At 43.3% G+C, this 18,902-nt stretch overlaps 1 protein-coding gene across 1 annotated transcript; it reads left to right on the top strand.

Moving 5' to 3' along the window:
• The first annotated feature begins 3,607 nt into the window (after positions 1–3,607).
• On the top strand, positions 3,608–9,264 carry TMEM200C (transmembrane protein 200C). The gene is made up of 2 exons (XM_021672416.2): positions 3,608–3,667; positions 6,517–9,264. Exon 2 carries the CDS (start codon positions 6,611–6,613, stop codon positions 8,474–8,476), a length of 1,866 nt encoding a protein of 621 aa, XP_021528091.2. The 5' UTR covers positions 3,608–3,667; positions 6,517–6,610; the 3' UTR covers positions 8,477–9,264.
• Positions 9,265–18,902: the final 9,638 nt, after the last annotated feature.

Genomic DNA, 18,902 nt, shown 5'->3' with positions numbered 1-18,902 from the left:
ATCTGGTAACCCTACTTCAGAAATAGTAAGTGCAGACACAGTTCCACGTAGATCCCAGAAAATACGAATGGAAAGGAGAGTGAGGGTATCAAGCTGGGAGATGTTAGAACCAATAAGGTGATAGGTAAGTTTAATGAGTGCTTACTACGTGCTAAGCATTAGCTTACACTGACTAGACTCTTCATCTTTGCTACAATGCTATGAATAGGGTATCAGTATCATTATCCCCATTACAGAATGGGAAACTGAGGCAGACAAGATTAAGTAATTTAGTTAGAGGAGGAGATAAACTGGTTCCAGAACCCACAACACTAACTTACCTATTTCTGCAGCCTGTACTATCTGTGAAGGCAAGGTGTGTGCAGAGGCAGGAGTTGCTGAGCTGCTGGTATAAGCAGACTCCCCTTCTCTGGCACACTCCTGGAGACCAAGAAGGCCCGTGTGTGCCAATGGCAGGCCAGCGTCTTCCCCTGTGCAGCCCAGGAAGCACGGGCAGGCAAGTCAAGCACACCAGGCTAGGTTGGTGAAATGATCCGGGAAGTAAATGAGTTATGAATAAATTATGAGACTGAATAAATTATATAAGGATTCTTTTTAAGAAAGAGCAAATGAAAGGTTGCAGGTCAGAATTTAATCCAACTAAACTAAGCTAATCTTTATCCTCTTCTCTTTTTTTCTCAGGGTCTTCATTACGCTCCCTGCTACAGGGTCAGAAGGCTGCGCTGAGCTCCAAAATCTGGAGGCACCAGTGAATTAAAAAGACTAGGTAGCTATAGCCCCTCAGTCCTCAGCATGGTGAAAGTGGGGTCCCACAATCTCAGAAATCATCCAGACTGAAATAGCCAGTGAAATTAGAAGGAAAATAACTCCAGAAGGGCCAAGAGTATCCTCGTTCCTTTAAAAACAACTCTACGTAACTTGAAAACCTCTGGGAATGTATGTTGATTCTGAATTACAGAGGGGATAAAGGACTCCACTGGAAACAGATGACATCTGTTTGATTTCCTCTGATACCATGAGCTGAAAATAAAGAAAATTACTCAATGTGACAACACTCAGGTTAAATAGAACAGTGAAAGTTCCAAAAATCTCAGTTTGGAAGGAAGCCTTAGAGTAATAAACCATAAATTTTGTTGCAGTCATCAACGTAAGAAAAAACTAGCTATGTCCCAAGGCCCTTTGTCTAGAAAAGAATTCTTTTCTTCTCCAAATCCCTCAAATGAGTTTTAAATGTGTAAATGATGGCTATAATTTACACAGAAACTTGAAACTATTAGCAGTTTAATCCACCTAAAATCCTAATGAAGTTCTGCAGTATCATTCCTGTTTGTACAGCCCAACAAACAGAAGATAGGAGCTGCCACCCACAGACACTGGCAGCTAGCTGTGCAGTGAAATGAGACTGTAGGTCCAATCTTTGTACAGATTATTATTGGGATTCAAGAAATCTGGAAGTTCAGAGCCAAAAAGGCTTTAGAAAACAACTAGATCTTGTTATTTCTCCTTTGCAGCGATTTCTCTAAAAGGACACAACTCAATGTGGGATTTAAAACTTTCCCTTCGCTGTGGTTTGTTTCCTAATAGCCTGAATCTGAGGAGGAATAGGTAGGGGGAAGGCAGTGGGTTCTGGACACGCTGATCATCATTCAGATTCGTTATTTGCTTGAAAAGGGTGACAGAGGCCACCTTTCCAACAGGCGAATGCAGGGTTGCCTTTTAGAGCACACTTCTGTTTTGTTCCCTCCTGTCCCACACCAACTCTATCCCCACCCCTTAGATCACTGTCCACATTTATATCATCGAACTTGTAAATTTGTTGTCGTTATTCTTTTTGAAAAGTGTGTGCTCTAGATTTAAGCACAAGTGAATGCTGTGCATGTGGGGAACAATCTTGTAACAGGAGCTGTGGGCAGCAGAGTCCTCTTGTGTGGGTTTTGTGGACCCTAAGCCCCAAAACTCAGAATATATACAACACCCGCAGCACCAAAATATTTGTCTGGATCCAAAATTTCAGACAGCACTTGCTTCATCTGCTCTTCTGTTCCTGAATCCTGGCTGCCTCATTTCAATAGGTAATTGAAAGGTTTCTCACTTTCTCAATACTCTTTGGGGAAATTCCACTTTGAAATTCTCTTTTCCCTGTCATTTTTACTTTACAGTTGAGAGGACAGGGATAAGCTAGGAAACAGGATCTCTCTCTCTCTCTCTCTCTCTCTCTCTCTCTCTCTCTCTCTCTCTCTCGCCTTCCTCTTTTTTAAATGACGTAGGGAGTTTGGACATCCTCCCTACCCCCACCTCCCCTTTTTGATTCTAACCCTGATTCCTGATTCCTGAAGAATTGTAGTTTTCCTTTTAATGCTTGCTGATTATCACACCGGGGAGGAGCAGGAGGTGCCCAAGGAAGAGCTCCGGAGCCGATTCCGATCACCGAGGAGCCCCAGCTGCCCGCGGAAGTCGCCGGGTCCCGGTCAGGCGGGTCACAAAGCCCGGCGGGGCTGAAGCGCGAGCACATCGGACAGAGGCTTCCACGCGTCCCGCGGTGCGCCCGGCGCGGCGGGGACAGCTCCACTCCGCAGGGGCCCGAGTTCGCTGGGGGACAACTTACTGCGCTCGCCGAGCGTCCACACTGCAAACTCCCAAGCGGGAGGGGGGAAATAGCCCATCCCGTGCGGTGCCGAGGAGTAGAGGCAACAAAAGACCGAGAGACGAGGGGCGGGAGGCAGGCACGAAGGGAACGCGGGCTCTGGCCCCTCGCTCCCCGAAAGCGGCCCTTGGATGCTGCTGGGGAGACCCTCCGGGCTTCTCTTTGGGGCCTCTGGGGCCCGCGGCTCAGACAGGTAGTTGGAAGAGAGAAGAACAAAGCTGCTCGCGGAGGCAGGAGGTGGCCTCCGGGCGCCCCGGGGCTGGGAGGGCCGAGGCGGAGGCGCTCCGCGCCTGCCCTCTGCGCCCCCTGCCCCGTGGCCGGAGCGCCCCGCACCGGCTTCCTCCGCTGCCTCCCCTCGCGCCTTCTCCTCCCCGGGGAAGCGGCCAGCTTCCGAAGGGACGGGCGGCAGGCGGCTGAGGACGCGGGGGAGCGGGGAAGGCCGGCGGCGTGGGGGGGCGGGTGCGCCGGGGGAGGGGGCGGGGCGGGGGGCGGGGGAGCTCCCCCCTACGCCGCCGAGCCGGGCGGGCCCCGACCGCCACCCTGCCGCAATTTCCCTGTGTCATGGCTCCGGTCTCTTAGCAACAGCCGCCAGTCCGGCCGCCCCGAGCCGCCGCCGCGGGCTCAACTCCACCCGGCGGAGCCCGGCGCGCCGCAGCCACACAAAAGAGGCGCGAGGGCCGGCGGCGCGGCTGCGGGGGCCCGCCCGGGAGCACCGCGCGAGGAGACGCCGCCAGCGGGAGGAGGAGCGGCGGAGAGGAGGGCTCCGAGACGGGATGCGGGATGCAGAGGACCTGACACTTCTTGGAAACTCTTGGAAATGGCTCCCGCCACGGCGCCGGAGGGGGCTGCGAGCCTGGGGCGGGCGCTCGCCCCCGAGGGGCTGCTGAGCTGCGCTCGGATGCAGGGCCCCGGGGCGCTGTCCCTGCGCTCCGCCGTCGGCTCGGGCTGAAAAAGTTTCTCCATGGTTCCTTTGTGTTGCCCGAGCGCCCGTTCGCCGGCCCCGACCTCCCGCGGTCTCCCTGGGTAAGTGAGCGATCTTATGTGCGGAGAGTGCTGCCATTTTGAGCAATTCTGCCAGTTCCCAGCCCCCGGGGCCCCTCTCCGCCCCTCAGGTCTCCGAGCCCCCGCGACCCGGGCTGGTGTTCGGGGACAGGCTTTTTACCGGGAGGGCTACACGGGATGCGCTGCCCAGAAAAAGCGAGTTCAGGATTGCCCTCACTTCCCTCCTGCCTGTCTTTCCAGAAGCGGACGCGCAGCTGCTGGACTCATGTGACTCCAGCCAACATCAATAAGCAGACCACAGCCAGGGGCCAGGGGGTCGCCGCCCTGCCATTGAGGGGCCGGGGGTCTAGGACCTGGGTTGGGTGCCAGACACAGAATAACGCTCCCAGCCTGTGGGCTCCGAGCCTCCGAGCCTCAGAGTGGGGTTTAATCCATCATGAGCTGAGAACTTGAATGTCTCTCTTGGAAGCAGTTATATTTTTAGACATCCCTCCTTTGCTTCCCCCATCCTCCATTCCTTAACCACGGTAAGACCAGCTCCAGGCAGTAAATTGCGAGGGCAGCCAAGCTTGACTGCTAAGTTTGTTTTCTTTCATTAGGATAAAGGAAAACCTCAAAGGTGGGTCTCCCGTGGCATCTGACCTTTGTATGTCATGTCAGATGGTGATACATTAAAAGGGAGTACAGCCTTCTACAGAGCTGAAGGAATAATAAACGAGGGAGTTAATTACTAGCTATTAAACTCATTTTAAAGATCTGCTGTAAGGATGGTTGAAATCCATTCCAACCTTCCTTACATTCTACTGGAGCCAAAGCTGCTTTGCTGAGGAGAAATCCAAGTGGGTGCCCCCCTCCCCCAAGACATCCAGCATCCCGGTGCACCTGATCGATGCCACACAAAACATATACCCTTCCTCCGGTGGGAGAGCCACCCTGCCAACTGAGTTCGCTTCTAAAATGTCTGGTCCTTAAAGCCTTCTTAAGATAACTACGGATCTACGGATTATTTAAAATGCTGGACTCCAGGGATCACTTACAACAACAGTCTATATATTACAACCACATCATAAATGAGCCTATTTATTTGAGATGAGAGATACAGACAGTAAGCTTTTTTTAAAAAAAAATCTGTACTTACTGGTGCAGCTCATTCTTATAATAAAATTTAAAAGCTTTATAGATGTATTCTCTATATTGACCCCTCTCTAATCTACCTGGTGCTTCTCTTTACTGAAACCCAACTAAGTTCCAAAGAGATATTGATTTACAAACATTGTAAATAACTGATTACCATTTGCATTCCCACTGATGGAGAAAAGATCCTGCCTATATTGGTATAATGGAGGAACTCAAGGGCCAAAGCCTTGCACCCAAACACCAATGAAAAGCAAAATTCTACCTGCCACACGTTTTCAAGGGACAATTTATTCTAAAACATGAATTATCTGATAAAGGATAGAATACCAAAAGGTTTGGGAGTGATAGCTAAGTCTTTCAGTTTATACAATGCCCTTAATTTTAGCATCTCATAGGAGGGAACACAATCAATGGAACGGAAAATGTTTTACTCTGGGGATACAGCAAGACAGAAATTTTTAGAGGTTGCCGAATAACCACAAATATGCATTTGTGAATTTACCTACCCAGGCTTTATTACTAACAGCTAAATAAACTTCCTAAGAGTAGTCCATTGATTATTGCCACCCTCCTTTCCTAAAAATGACCTCATGAGAAAAGGATGAGAAAAAAGGAAACAAAACAGAAAAAAACCCAGCTTTGGCTTGGGGGAAATGTCATTCTACAAATCATCATATTATGCAGACTGCTTTACCTAGTTAATTGCCTACTCATTTGAATACTGGAATTCTGTAGCATGCTCTTGGCACTTGAATAAGGGGTCAGAAAGCTATCATGGCAGAGTGTTTTTTTAATTGTAATTTTCCCACATGAGAAAAAGATCTTTCTCTTGGAGATTCCAGGGGACATCTCAAATTCCCTGATGAAATCTGGCACATGATACCTTTAAGGGAGTTCCTCTAGGGAGCAGAGAAGACCAGAAGGAAGAGCTCAGTTACATAAGCAGTTACCTAAAACTAAATATTCCACCCCAAGAAGCTGTCCAGATGTTGCCGAGAGGAAAGAAGGCTGTGCAAGGGATCTGCTTGCACTTAGTTGTAGGAGCAGGCATAGGTGGGAGACAACTTTGTGAAGGGATTTATTGTCAGAGTATTGCAGTATCTCTGCTGCTTCCCCAGTGGTGAACACTCTATTAATTATCTGAAGTAAATAAACTGTCTGCCTGCCATTATATGACCTTTAATTTTCATCCAGTGAAATAAATTCCTTTATCTTCATACGGTAGTAACTTTTGTGACTGTTTTGGGCCACACATTGACAGATTCCCCAGCTTAGAGAGACTTGAAACTCCTGTGACAGCTCCCTTGAAAAATCTTCCAATTCCAGTAGGACTAAGGGAAAGAGTCTTGCCAGGAAAGTCCTTAACGTTCCTACATTTAGTTTTTACTAATGGCTGGAACTCCAGTGTTCATTTCAAACCGTCATATTACCCATGGAACGTATGGGGGAGATGGATGAGGAGTGGGGAGAAGAAGGCATACTCTCATAATGTTTTCTCACCACCTATTAGTTATTGCAATGTTTTATAACAACCTATTAGTTGTTGCAACAACGTTTCCCTTCCCTAATGTCTACCTGCCCCCAGCCTCTGTACACGGCCTTCGTTTGGGTTAGTGGATAAAGGCCCTGGGGAGGGACATACATGGAGTGGGATCTGGGAGCAGGGCAGTTGCAGCGTGAGATGTCACTGCAGCCAAGCCAACACCATCTGACTGTCTTCCTCTGCTTTGCAGCAGGAGGAGGTGGCTGAGCAGCTAGTGGGCAGTTGGCGCCCTCCCTGCGCAAGCCTCCACCCCAGAGGCTAGTCTCGCACTCCACGAGTTCGCCATGATCGCCACCGGCGGCCTGCTGAGGATTTCCGCCAGAAAGCAGGATCCACTCCGCCCCCCAAGCCAGATCCCCAAGCGCAAGCGGAAAGCCAAGAAGAGGCGCAAGAACGACGTGGTCGTGGTGAAAGGCAAGCTGAAGCTGTGCTCCATCTCAGGGCTTATCGCCCTCTGCGGGATCCTGGTGCTGCTGGTGGGCATCGCCATGGCGGTGGTGGGCTACTGGCCGAAGGCCAATGGGGCCAATCGGGAGGGGGGTAAGCAGCTGCCGCCTGAGGGCAGCCGCCACCGCGTCCCGACCACGGCCAACAGCAGCAGCAGTGGCAGCAAAAACCGGTCCAGGAGCCACCCTGGGGCTCCAGGGGGTGTCAACTCCAGTTCCGCGGGCGCGCCGAGGAGCACGCCTCCAGCGCGAGCCGCCGCCCCTTCCTCCTCCTCCACGTCGGTGGGCTTCTTCTTCCGCATCTTCTCTGGCTACCTGCACTCTGACAAGCTCAAGGTCTTCGGGCCCCTCATCATGGGCATCGGCATCTTTCTCTTCATCTGCGCAAACGCGGTCCTCCATGAGAACCGGGACAAGAAGACCAAGATCATCAACCTGCGGGACCTTTACTCCACCGTCATCGACGTGCACAGCCTTCGCGCCAAAGACCTGGCGGCCGCCGCAGCCGCCGCCGCTGCCGCAGCCGCCACCTCGTCGTCGTCGGCCCCCGCCGCGGCGCCCCCCGGGGCCGTACCGCTCAACGGCTTCCTCAGCTACGTGCAGTCGCGGGGCCTGGAGCTGAAGCCCGGGAGCTGCGGTGGCGCCGGGGACGCCTTCGGAGCGGCAGCGATGCTGGCCAAGGGCTCGTGGCCGCCTCATCCCGCGGCGCTGAGCGGCGGCCGACGCAGGGGCGCCGCGTCCCCGCCGGGCCTGGCCTCTTCCCCGCGCTGTCCGCGGGAGCCCCCGAGCCTGGCCGAGGCCGTGTACAGCGTCTACCGCGAGCGCTCGGGCGTGGCCGGCCGTCGCCGGGCCGCCGCTGCCACTGCCGCCGCGGCCGCCAGCAGCTGCAGCAGTCCGGCTCCCTGCAGCCCACCCGAGAGCTGGGGGCGCCAGAGCACCGCCAGCTCCCTCGTGGGCTCCTCGCTGAGCGCCTTCGCGCTGCTGCCCTTGCAAGGGGACCGCGACAGGGACGGGGACGCGGAGAGCGCGAGCTGCAGCTGGCAGAGGCCGCCGGGGGAACGCGGCTCCCTGGAGATCCCGAGGGGCGAGCTTGACCTGAGCATGACCGGCCTCCGCGGAGCCGAGGGCGGCGTGCGCCGGGCGCGCGGAGAGCTGGAGGAGCCCGAAGGCGCGGTAGCTGCGCGCGCCGCCAGGGGGCAGGGCGGCCGCCTGCCCAGGACCGGCAGGTACGCGGCCTTGCGGCGCCGCAGCACCAGCGGGCTCCCGGACTACAGGGCGCCGCCGTCCCCCGAACCCCCGCCCTCCCGGGACAGTGCGGACCCTGACTCGAGCCCTCTGGGCAAAGCCGCCTCCACCTCGCCACCCCTGCGGCTGGAGGACTCGCCCCCCACCAGGCGGGACTCGGGGAGCTCTCAGTCGGATGACCCATCCAGCAGCAATAAGGGCTACACCCCCCTGCGGGAGGCCGGCACCTCCTCGGAGTCGGTCTTGGACGCAGTAGGGGGTCAAACGCCAGACTCTGTGGCCGCCCCCGCTCCGGGTGCGGAGCAGAGCTCCCCGGAGGGTGCCAGCCAAGAGCGACCCATGGCCGAGCAACCTCAGCCGATACAGAGGCAGTTTACAAACAAGGAGAAACTCTTCATGATTTCCAGGTCTCATACCATAGGGGTAGAAGAAGGAGAACTGGAAAGCACAGACATTTAGAGAAAGGAGGGGGTGGGGGAAGGAAGAGAGAGAAAATGGGAGAAACGCCTACTTGAATCAGTGCATTAACAGGTCCCTGTTTCTTTTGTGGACTTATCCGAGGACATCATTCAATATCCAAAGAGCTGCAGAATGTTATCCTTGAATTGCGTCCACAAGATTCCTGTAGATAACTCCAAGGAATTTTTTTTAACGCAAACTAGTCTTTTTATGTCCGATGGTGATTGTATGTTCAATGAAAACCAAATGTGTTAAAAGGTCAGCAATCTAGTCCATTAGATAAAAATTCTTTTAATTTTCTTAGGATCAAAATAATATATTTTTGACGGTAACTGTGCACTTTACTTCAATTTTTTTTTAATCTCTAATTTCCCGACCCCTGTACTCTGTGCTGGTTTTGCCCGTAGCCGCTTGCGAATGGCAGGCTTTTTTTCTTCCTCCCTTTGCGGAACATAGAAGAGTTTGTCTCAGTTTTCTTAGAATTGATGTTACTAACTGAAGTCAAAGCCAAAAGTGTGAGTAATTCAGGAAAGAACACTTTCCTTGCCCCACCCCACTCTGCTCACCCAATGCCCAAAAGCTTCTTTATTTTTTAAAAGGGTGTATATGTTTTGCTACTAGGGTATGTGGTGGAGACTGGAGGGGGCCAGGAACTAGATGGACTGTTACATTCCGAAATTTATATCAAGTACACTATGCTTTATTGAGTGTTATCACACCTGTATTGAAAATAGCATTAATATTTAAATCTTTTTTAATAAAAGAAGTTTCCGAACAGTTAAACATAATATTGCCTCATTTTGCTTTGGAGCTAGCTCATATGGTACATTTAAAATATTTTGCTATGACACTGCTACCAGGATTGTTGTGATCTTCCCCCAAAGTACTCAGCACCATTGTCACATGTCCAGTGTAATTTTAGGCTTAAAATGTAGGGTAGTATTTAGCATTTGGGAATTTCTCTTACAAATAGAATGAAAAGTTAAGTAAATAGTAATTTCCTATGATACTTCTTGTTTACCTCCAAGCATTAATTTGCAAAGCACCAGGCTTAATAGTCTCTTCCCATCCTCTTGGATATCACTGATTATAAGTTCATGGTCTTGAATCCATGGCCTGCATAGGCAAAGAGATAATGTTTTAATAATTTGGTAGATTGTTTACACCTGATGTCATTAAAAGTGAATTTGTTAATTTTCAAAACCAGAAGACAAGATGTGGTCATTTTGGTCCCCTCGGGCAAAGCAGCTAGTCCTGTAGAAAGAGTGCAGATTCAGAGCTGACCCAGCTGGACCCAGCTGTTGGCATCTCCTAGCTGTGTGGCCTTGTACGAGTCACAAATCCAGAATCTGACATCTGTCTGTAAAATGAAGAGAACCAGACATACCTCATGGAGCTATGAGGGGAATAGAACAGGGCCGGAGTCAGAGAAGGGCTTCTATGTGTGGAGTCCAGCAGAACACTTGGTCCAGAGGATGTATTCAATAAATGGTGGTTATTGTAATTATTATTACCATTATAATATGTTTTCTGGATGCATACTTTAGAAGAATGGACCTTCCTTCAACTTGAACTCAAGAAAGTCTAGCCTGAAATCTGCGATATCCTCCTATTATCTGTATAACCTTAGACAAATCACTTAATCCCTTTGGGCCTCTGATGGATGATAGACTCTCTGTGATCTCCTTCAGCTCTAAAAGCCTTACTTAAATTCAGGGTCTTGTTCTGGATGTAATCATATCACATTTGTAACCACACAAAGAGTGAATATACATCATCAACTACCATTAGTGCAACATTCTGTAATACATTTTAAAAGGACCTAATTTATTCTCAGATTGGATCTACATTAAACTAATAACTCACTTTAAGGCTGTAGATTAATATATTGGGCTCTTCTATAAAGCGAAAGTGAGTTTGCACTAATGAGTGACAAGCAAGTGTAATGAGACCTCAAGGTAGTGTTAAATTTCAGCAGTCTCAATTGCTTTATCACACTTCCAAAATAAATGTCAGACTTCCTTAGGCTTTCTTCTCCATCACCTTAGGTACCGGATAATTTATATACTGAGATAAATAGTGTGTTACTTAAAAGGGAAAACAGGTTCTGGTATTCTACAGTACTGTTTCCAGTCCTCGGAGAATGCACTGTAAATGCTACATTTATCAAATGCTAAGTGACATATACTAAATAGTAAAACTAATACCTCTTAGCTTAACTAAGGAGGAATGGGCAGAATAATGTCTATATCTCACAAACTTTAGAAAATTCCTATAACAAACTGACTAGACTTGATGATACTGATTGCCTAGCTATATTAATCAGATTAAATGAAATCTAGCTCAAGTTGATATTGTACACACAGTCCCTCTGAAATTAAATAATTTCAGCAAACTAACTCAGTTCCAGATCAGATAATATCTAACTTAACTATTGAACAATATAACTGGAATTTTTTTTCTGAAGATAGTAAAAGATCAATTTTCCAATCTCAACTTCCCAAATCTTGGGAGGAGCCTAGGATTTCTTTAGACTTCAGAGGAAGTGTATATAAGTCTAGTAAGTCACAATCTTAATTTTCATAGGAGCAGAAATCTGCAATAATAACGCTAATTTTCACTCAGTACTTACTGCGACCTAAATACTATTGTATGAACTTTGTACATATTCTATCAGTGAATCCTCACAGCAACACTGGTGAAGTAGGATTATTATTATCCTTGGTTTACAGAGAAAGACGGTGAGGTCAGAAAGATGAAATCGTTGTCCAGGGTTACACAGCTGGTAAATGGTGGATCCAGGATTTACACAGTTTGGAGGATTAGCTAGACCTGTTGGCAGATGCTGAGTTGAAGTTGGCATTTCTGGAGACCATCAGAATACTTTCTACATTCTTCATTTCCTGATAGATCTCTTTCCAGACCACTCTTAGAGAAATACAGAAAATTGTCAGAATGCATAGTCAGATAAAAAGCTGGAGTTTGTGAATCTTCAGACTGGCATGAACAAACTTTTTTCTAAGTTACTTTTCAGGGGTTTTTGTACTGAATAAATAGGAGTATTTGAAAGGGCCTTATAGATCATGGAGTCCCTCCACCTTTAATTTATAAATGAGATTGCTAAGATTTAGAAAGATGGAACAATTTATTCAGAGACAAACAGCAGTAGCAGGACTCTAACGTTAAATTAAAATAATTGCAACAATTGGTGTGATGGTATTTTTCCCCTGAATTTCTATCATGTACCAGCTGGGTGACCATGGGCAAGCTACTTAGTCTCTCTGTGTCTCAATTTCCTTTTCCACACAATAGGAATAATAATGTCCCTGCCTTGTAAGACTGGGGTAAAGATTAAATAAACTAGTATTTGTTTAAAGTGCTTATAATGGGCTTGGCACATAGAGAGTATCATAAAAAGGTTTGTTCATTTTATTTAAAATAGAATCAATTGCTAAACAATTACTTCATATGACCTTCCTTTTTATTAATAGAATAATTTCTGGCTTAAAAATCTAAAGTGTAAGGCAACATAACATAGTGGCTCAAAGTGTGACTTGGGGGCTTATATAAGATTATAACTGGGTCTTCACATCTATTCAATGGAGATAAATAGCATTTGACTCATAGAATTAATTATTTAAGTGAGGAATAAATAAACTAATATAATTAAAGGACTTAGAACAACTCCTGGCACATAAAAATATTCAGTAAATGTTAACTACTATTATTAAGGCCAAATACAGAAAAGCAATTAGTAGGCTAAATTTACTACTCAGTTGCTAGGGACAACCATAAACTTAATGTACTAAAAAGTCTTTATAATTTAGGTATATCAGCAAGAAAAATTAGACCTTAAAAAATGAGGGCTTATTCTGCTGCAATGCCTCCTGATAGAACATAGAACTATCAAGAGCTAGATATATGCTCCTTATGGTCCCAGGATTATATTATATAACAATGAATGAATGCCCAGGCTGGTACACATGGCTGTATTTAGCCACAATTATTCCATTTCTATTTATTGAGGCTAGCCATATCAGAAAGCCTAGGTAAGTCCCTGAGATCTCAGCCCCCTATCTATTAGGCCTTAAGTAAAGATCAGGGCTCTATTGATTTATTTAAATTGTCCAGACAAAAGTTTTTTCTATATTAATTTTTTCTTTAGTAATTTTGAGTTCTTTAAGACACAGTTTTGAAATTTTTTTAGCTAGAGAACTTAAAAAAAAAACCCTCTGATGCATAAAATTAGTACAAACTAAGTATATGATCTTGTATTTTAATTAGGAAAGTATTTTTGCCAAGATATAAAAATACATTTTATGAACAAGATCTTCTTGTGTTAAAGGTTGCAGTTTAAGATTGATATTTTTCTCATTTATAACAAATAAAGAATAGGTTGATGTTTATGGAGTTTGTTTTCTGTAGACCAAGACTATTTTTAAATTTTTATTATTATTTGGAAGTGAGGAGTAAAAATCATTGGGGAAACATTTAGACTAAGTTTTTGAATGACTAACTCTGAAGAACAATCTAAGACACCCTGTCCCAGGGAAGTTATCTTTGAGGTTTTTTCTTCAAAAAGGAATGAGACTCTTCTTTAAATTGATAAGAAAATTCTGTTTTATCTATTAAGCCACCACCAGTTAAGGAGTCCAAATTTAGTCAAACTATCTGCAACTCTCCCAAGCCCTGAAGAGCTCCTTATTTTCTGCATGACATCTGTTTATGACATCAGAAAAGCACTGTGCTAATGTTGAGGCCACATGAATGTGAACTGCAGTCGGAGTTACAAATGTCAGACATCCTTAGGACTTAGCCTTCATCCCAGAGCCAGAGGCATTTCAGGATTTTTGCCACCTGGAAAGATATTGTTATTCCACTTGAAATGGGCTCTCATCCCTTGCCCCTTTAATAATGCTAGCTGTGACATGGCTTTGCATGGCAAACAGGATATTGGCTGATTCGTTACTAAGATAACATACACTCATTGCTGATGAAAAGACGGAAAAAGATTATGTAGACTCTCCTAGAGTATTACAAAGTATGTGCCTGTCTCAGTAACATGTGCTTTCTGACGCCACATTGTGACCAAGTCCCGTAAAGGCCACGAAGGCTGACTGTTGAGAACAAGGGAGGAAAATAGGCAAGCCCAGTGGTGGAAGAAAAAGAGCATCACACCAAAAGAGAAGAAAAGATAGGTGAGAATCACTAGGGAAGCTTTTTGCTTCATAGAAGAGCATTTTGCTACTCTTGTTTGTAGATCATTTGGTATTTAAAGTGTCTTAAAAATTACAATAACTTTGATTCCTTAGCAAATATTCCTTTTGCAAATGCATGACTAGACATTAATTTGTGTATTTTTCAATATTTAAGAAATTCAAGAAAACACTGTATTATTGATGCAAACCCACTTAATGCTAGTAAATGCTAAACACCTAATAATGTTTAATAATTGAAAATAAATTTACAGGCAAACTTATGAACAATTTATTTTAAGTTGAGAAACTCCAGTATCTTTAAACTATGTCTATATGTCTAAAGAAAAAAATCTGAAAGTTATTAATGACTGATATAATTAGGTCAATCAAAGCAAACCAGATTAGAAAATGACTTTGTCTCAGTGTAGGACTTTTGCCATTGCTTTATGTGGTTAATTGCCTTATCACTCCCTTTTGTATAGAGATATAACCTAAAAAAAACCAATTTCACCTGTAGGAGTAAGCAGCTGTGTTTCAAGCTGCTGCCCTTTTGGTAGAATACACAAATTGCTTTCAGATGAGTTTCAGGTATATTATACTCTGCCTATAATGAATCAGGTAGGCACTGTGGTAGGTAGAAAGCATACAAATATCCTTTTTGTGTGGATGAAAGACACAATTTCTGACCACAGAATCTTGTAATAGTATTGTTTCTGAGATAGGCACAGAGACCATAATTTTACTATAATGTGAGTATTACAAGACGAGTTACGATACAAATCTTCCAGTCGAGTCTTGAGAAATGGAGAAAATGTCAGATAGGTACAAAAACCTGGAAAGGTGTGTTGACCAGTGGGGCCAGCATAAGCAGAAGGCAAAACACAATTTAACAAGCTAGATTTCCATAAGTTAATTGGTATTTAACTATTCCCTAGTATCTCCATGACATAGAGATGTTTATTTTGGAAAAAACAACAACAAAACTACGTATGTCTGTAACTACAGAGATAGATGGATCTCTCCTTCATCAGTAGCAGAAGGATATTTGAAATTAAAATTAACATGGTTTTGGCATTAAAATAATCAAATTATATACACCTACATTCTATATTTAATGATTCATTTTTAACTGACCTTCACTAGCAGGGCTTCTTAGAAGTATCAGTACCTAGAACTAACAAACTAAATTCTTATTGGACCTAAGCTATCTTTATGAGCAAGAATGATTTTTCCTGAATTATATATTGCTTTAAAATTACTATTTAGTTTGAAATTTCAAATTCTGGAAATTATTTCTCCAGATGTGTGTGTAAAGAGATAAAGCTGAGAGGAGACTCTGTCACTTGATAACATTGTTTGGATCACAGATCATGGATTAAGTGTGTTGATCCATGTACCGTGAAGACTGGAGGCAGCGTAAACTTGGGGGTTGCTCTATAAGCCACAGGTCATTTTTCAGAATCTAGACATGATAACTGAAGGTATTTCTACAGATTTCGACATCAATTTTGCAGCATCATTTGTATCAGAGGAAACACAAATAATTTATCTTTGTTAATAATAAGCATCCTTTTTTATTGTTCCTCGAGTATGTGTTCATAGCAAAAGGAAAGGTTATTTAAGACCCAGACCTACTGTTGCAAATGTGTATGAGTATTCTTTGTGAACTGGCACCAAAAACACTATGCCTTTTGATTTCTAAACAGCCAGTCATCTTGAGATAGTCACTGAAAACGGATTTGGCCAGAATAATAAAGTATGAATGCAGCTTAATACTTTGTTTACCCACAAAGCTGCAAACAAAACGATATAGGCCAAAAAAACCTGCTTTTCAGTATACATGTTCTATTAAAGTAAAAAAAATGTAATTTTGTTAACAAAAGTGTAATTTTGTTTGTTTGAATTCCCCACATAATTACTTGATTTCGTCAAGATCTTTTTAGCGCATAAACACAGCCAAGGCAAACATATAAAATGTGTTTTCTAATCCATGAAAGTGAGAATTCTGCAAAATCACTTTGCATTATAGATAAAATTTAATAGATACCATCAGTTGCAGTTTATTGTCAGAGCCACTAATAATTCTTCCATAGAGTTATATTTATTGGTAAGAAGTTTAAAAATTGGAAATACTGGTAGATAAAGTGCTGTGGTTAATATGGCATGGTAAAGGTTGTCAGGAAGCAAATAAATTCTTGATAAAGAGCAAGAAAATTCAAAAGACTAATTTAATGACCTAAATACTAATCCTTCTGCTTATGTAACCGTGCAGCTCAATGTGTATGGAGCACTAAATATGACTTGAGTGCTCGCTCATTTGATTGTACAATTTCTTCTATTTGTATTCTTAATTTTATTTCAGCTTCATGCCTGGGAACATTTCTTGTTTTATTAGTCTTGCTTGGAATTACTACTCTAGAAAAAAAGAATGCATTTATAATGATAGTAATAGTAATTAATAATAATAATAATAGACTTTAAAAAGACCAAAAAGTAATTTGAGTACTAATAACATATTAATTGTTTGCTTCCCAATTTTTTAAATATCTTCTCAAATAGAAAGTAAATTGACTGATATCTTCTTGAAACATGTGCTGCTGAAAAGCCAAAACACAATTAAAGTGCATGTTTGCAACCTCCTTATTCCTCAAATCCCATGGATGTTGGACACTAGAACCTTTCTTTTATTCACAGAGGATATTCTGACTAAGTCAGAGAGATGGTGGTGAATGCTTTCCAAGATTTTTTTTAATTATAAACTGAACGCAAAGGACATTTAATAATGCTATACCTGTCTGAAAAAAAAAATGCCAGCTTTCATTAAGTCAAGGTCAATTAAATGCAACATTTGAAAAATAAATTGAACAAAGCATCTGGCTAGCCTGTAAGTATAAATCATCTTCAATGGAAGACCAAATTATAGTAAAAAAATAAATAAAGGGATATAAAAAGGAAAATAAAATTCAGACATGATTAGGGCCATGAGTAAAAATAATCCAAGTTGGTATGTGGCAACTTTTAATGGAGCATAATTTTAGAAAATTATTTAGTGCTTGTATAAATGTGACATGCCTGAAAAATGTTAATTAAACTGGTTTACACAATGGTGGAGATGTATAATTATTTAGACATGCTCCCACAGTCCTTTGGAAGAAAATTCCAGCTCCAAAAGGGGCTGTTTGGATTATCACCCCTGGTGCTGAGGGTTGAATGCAAAGCGTTTTCTAGCCACTGAAAACGATGAGATCCCGGAAGTGTCGCAGGCTTGCCTCATTCTTCTCTGATTTCATTCATGAAGATTAGAAAGGCCAACTTGAACAGCAAGAAACATCCATACTTTCAATGCTTTCTCTTTTACCAGCATCTTTCAGCACATTTAAGTCACAGAGGAAAGATAGCAATAAGATACTAGGTTGGGTCTCAGAAGGAGTAATCCAGCCATTTTATCTCTTAATTTATATGCACTCCTTATAATTTTAAAGGCAGAAGAAGGGGAAGATTGTCTGTTAAAATCCGGAACATTCTTGCCATCATGTCTAAAACTAATATGTCTGCTTGAGATTGATTTCTGAGTCTTGGCCTGAATTGCAGATTTGGGAATCAGGCTGTTGCGATAAAAATTAGAATTGATGATAGAAGTATTAGGGGAAGGATACTTGGGATTTTGAGAAGAAATGTTATGGGCTGAGGAGATCCTGGAGATGTGATTAGTGTGTGTTTATATGCACACATACATATGTATCAGTGAATGAACTATTGAAACTTAAAGCAAGTCAACTTTGTAACTACTTACTGATTTATTTTGAAGTCTGTGAACAAAATTAAATAGTTTTGAGAATAAATCACACAGCAAAGCAAGAAAACCTTTGCTTCAAGCAGATAATAGGACTGACAAGCCATGTATGCCATAGTTCTAATTACATAGGCTGTGACCTTAAGAAAAATTGAAAAATTCAAAAACAAAATATATATGTCATAAAATTTGGACATGGTCCAGGCTTAGAAATGAAGTTGATTATATTTATACTAGCAAAGAAAACACAGAAGACTTGATGAATTCTATAGTGAGTTTTTATATTATATTTTGGTTTTCATGCGAAATTGTTTGGATTCTCATTATGCCTACAATAATAGTATTATGAGCCTAAGTGAACCAAACAAATGTCAACTGTTAATTTAGGTTAAAAAACTATGTATCCTGCTCTATCCTTATTGAACACCGACACTGATCATTGCCCAATTTTCCGTCGAGTGTGCGCTAGAATGCTAGGACTCTCCTGAGAAATTTCAAAACCCATTTTGATTTATTCTAATTTTTTATTCATATAAATTTAAAGGGCACAAGTACAATTTTGATACATGGATATCTTGAATAGTGGTGAAGTCTGGGCTTTTAGTGTGTCCGTCACCTGAATAACGTACATGGTACCCATTAAGTAATTTCTCATCACCCATTCCCTCTCACCTTCCCACTCTTTCATGTATTCAATTCAAAACTATTTTAAATTAAGGGATCAGTATTTAAAATATATCAATACTCCATTTCAGACTGCTTTGTGTCAAGTCACTTTCCCATGCTTTTACCCCTGGATGCCTCAGTTGTCTTCACATTTTTATGTCGTGTAAAATTTTAGATATCCCTGCATCTTGCTCCCCCTACTGCCAAGTAGGTGTATGCACTCCTTAAAAAATAAATGCCACATTCCAAGGTACTACAGGCCTTTTCTATAAAATGAATGTTCTTCCCTGCTGTTCCCGACCTCCCATCAAATGTGAAGTGATCTGGATAACAAACTTTTTTTTTTTATCACCATTGTTCCCATCAATAGTACAAGCTTTCTCCGTATTCTTTCTGAATTATTTTATGTAGCTAGTCTCCCATCCTGGAAATGTGAACAAACAAATGTCAGTCGCAAGATTCACTGCCATTTTTTTTTAACCGGAAGCACTAACACTGGCCACACTTCTCGTCACTGTTCCTTCTATTCATCAATTTAATTAGCAAACATTTATCATAGACCTTCTGATTTTCATACCCTGTCTTTAAGACTGAAGATATTAAAAATAGGTTCTTTCTGACCTTGAAATGTCATATTCTAGTAGAGGACACCGATATGTAAACAGATAATTTCAATGTGTGACATGTGGAGGAGCATTTTATGAAAATAGTATAGTCAAGAATGCATATTTTCAGCACTGAGCTAGCCCTAAAAACTTTCTCACCTGCA

Source organism: Aotus nancymaae, unplaced genomic scaffold, assembly GCF_030222135.1.
Source record: "Aotus nancymaae isolate 86718 unplaced genomic scaffold, 86718_ANA_hifiasm-v0.15.2.pri h1tg000020l, whole genome shotgun sequence".
Lineage (NCBI taxonomy): Eukaryota > Metazoa > Chordata > Mammalia > Primates > Aotidae > Aotus > Aotus nancymaae.
This window is presented reverse-complemented; position numbering and strand designations above follow the sequence as displayed.

What these genes read in the sequence shown, in the direction of transcription:
- TMEM200C (XM_021672416.2), top strand. Translation starts at nt 6,611, where the DNA reads ATGATCGCCACCGGCGGCCTGCTGAGGATTTCCGCCAGAAAGCAGGAT.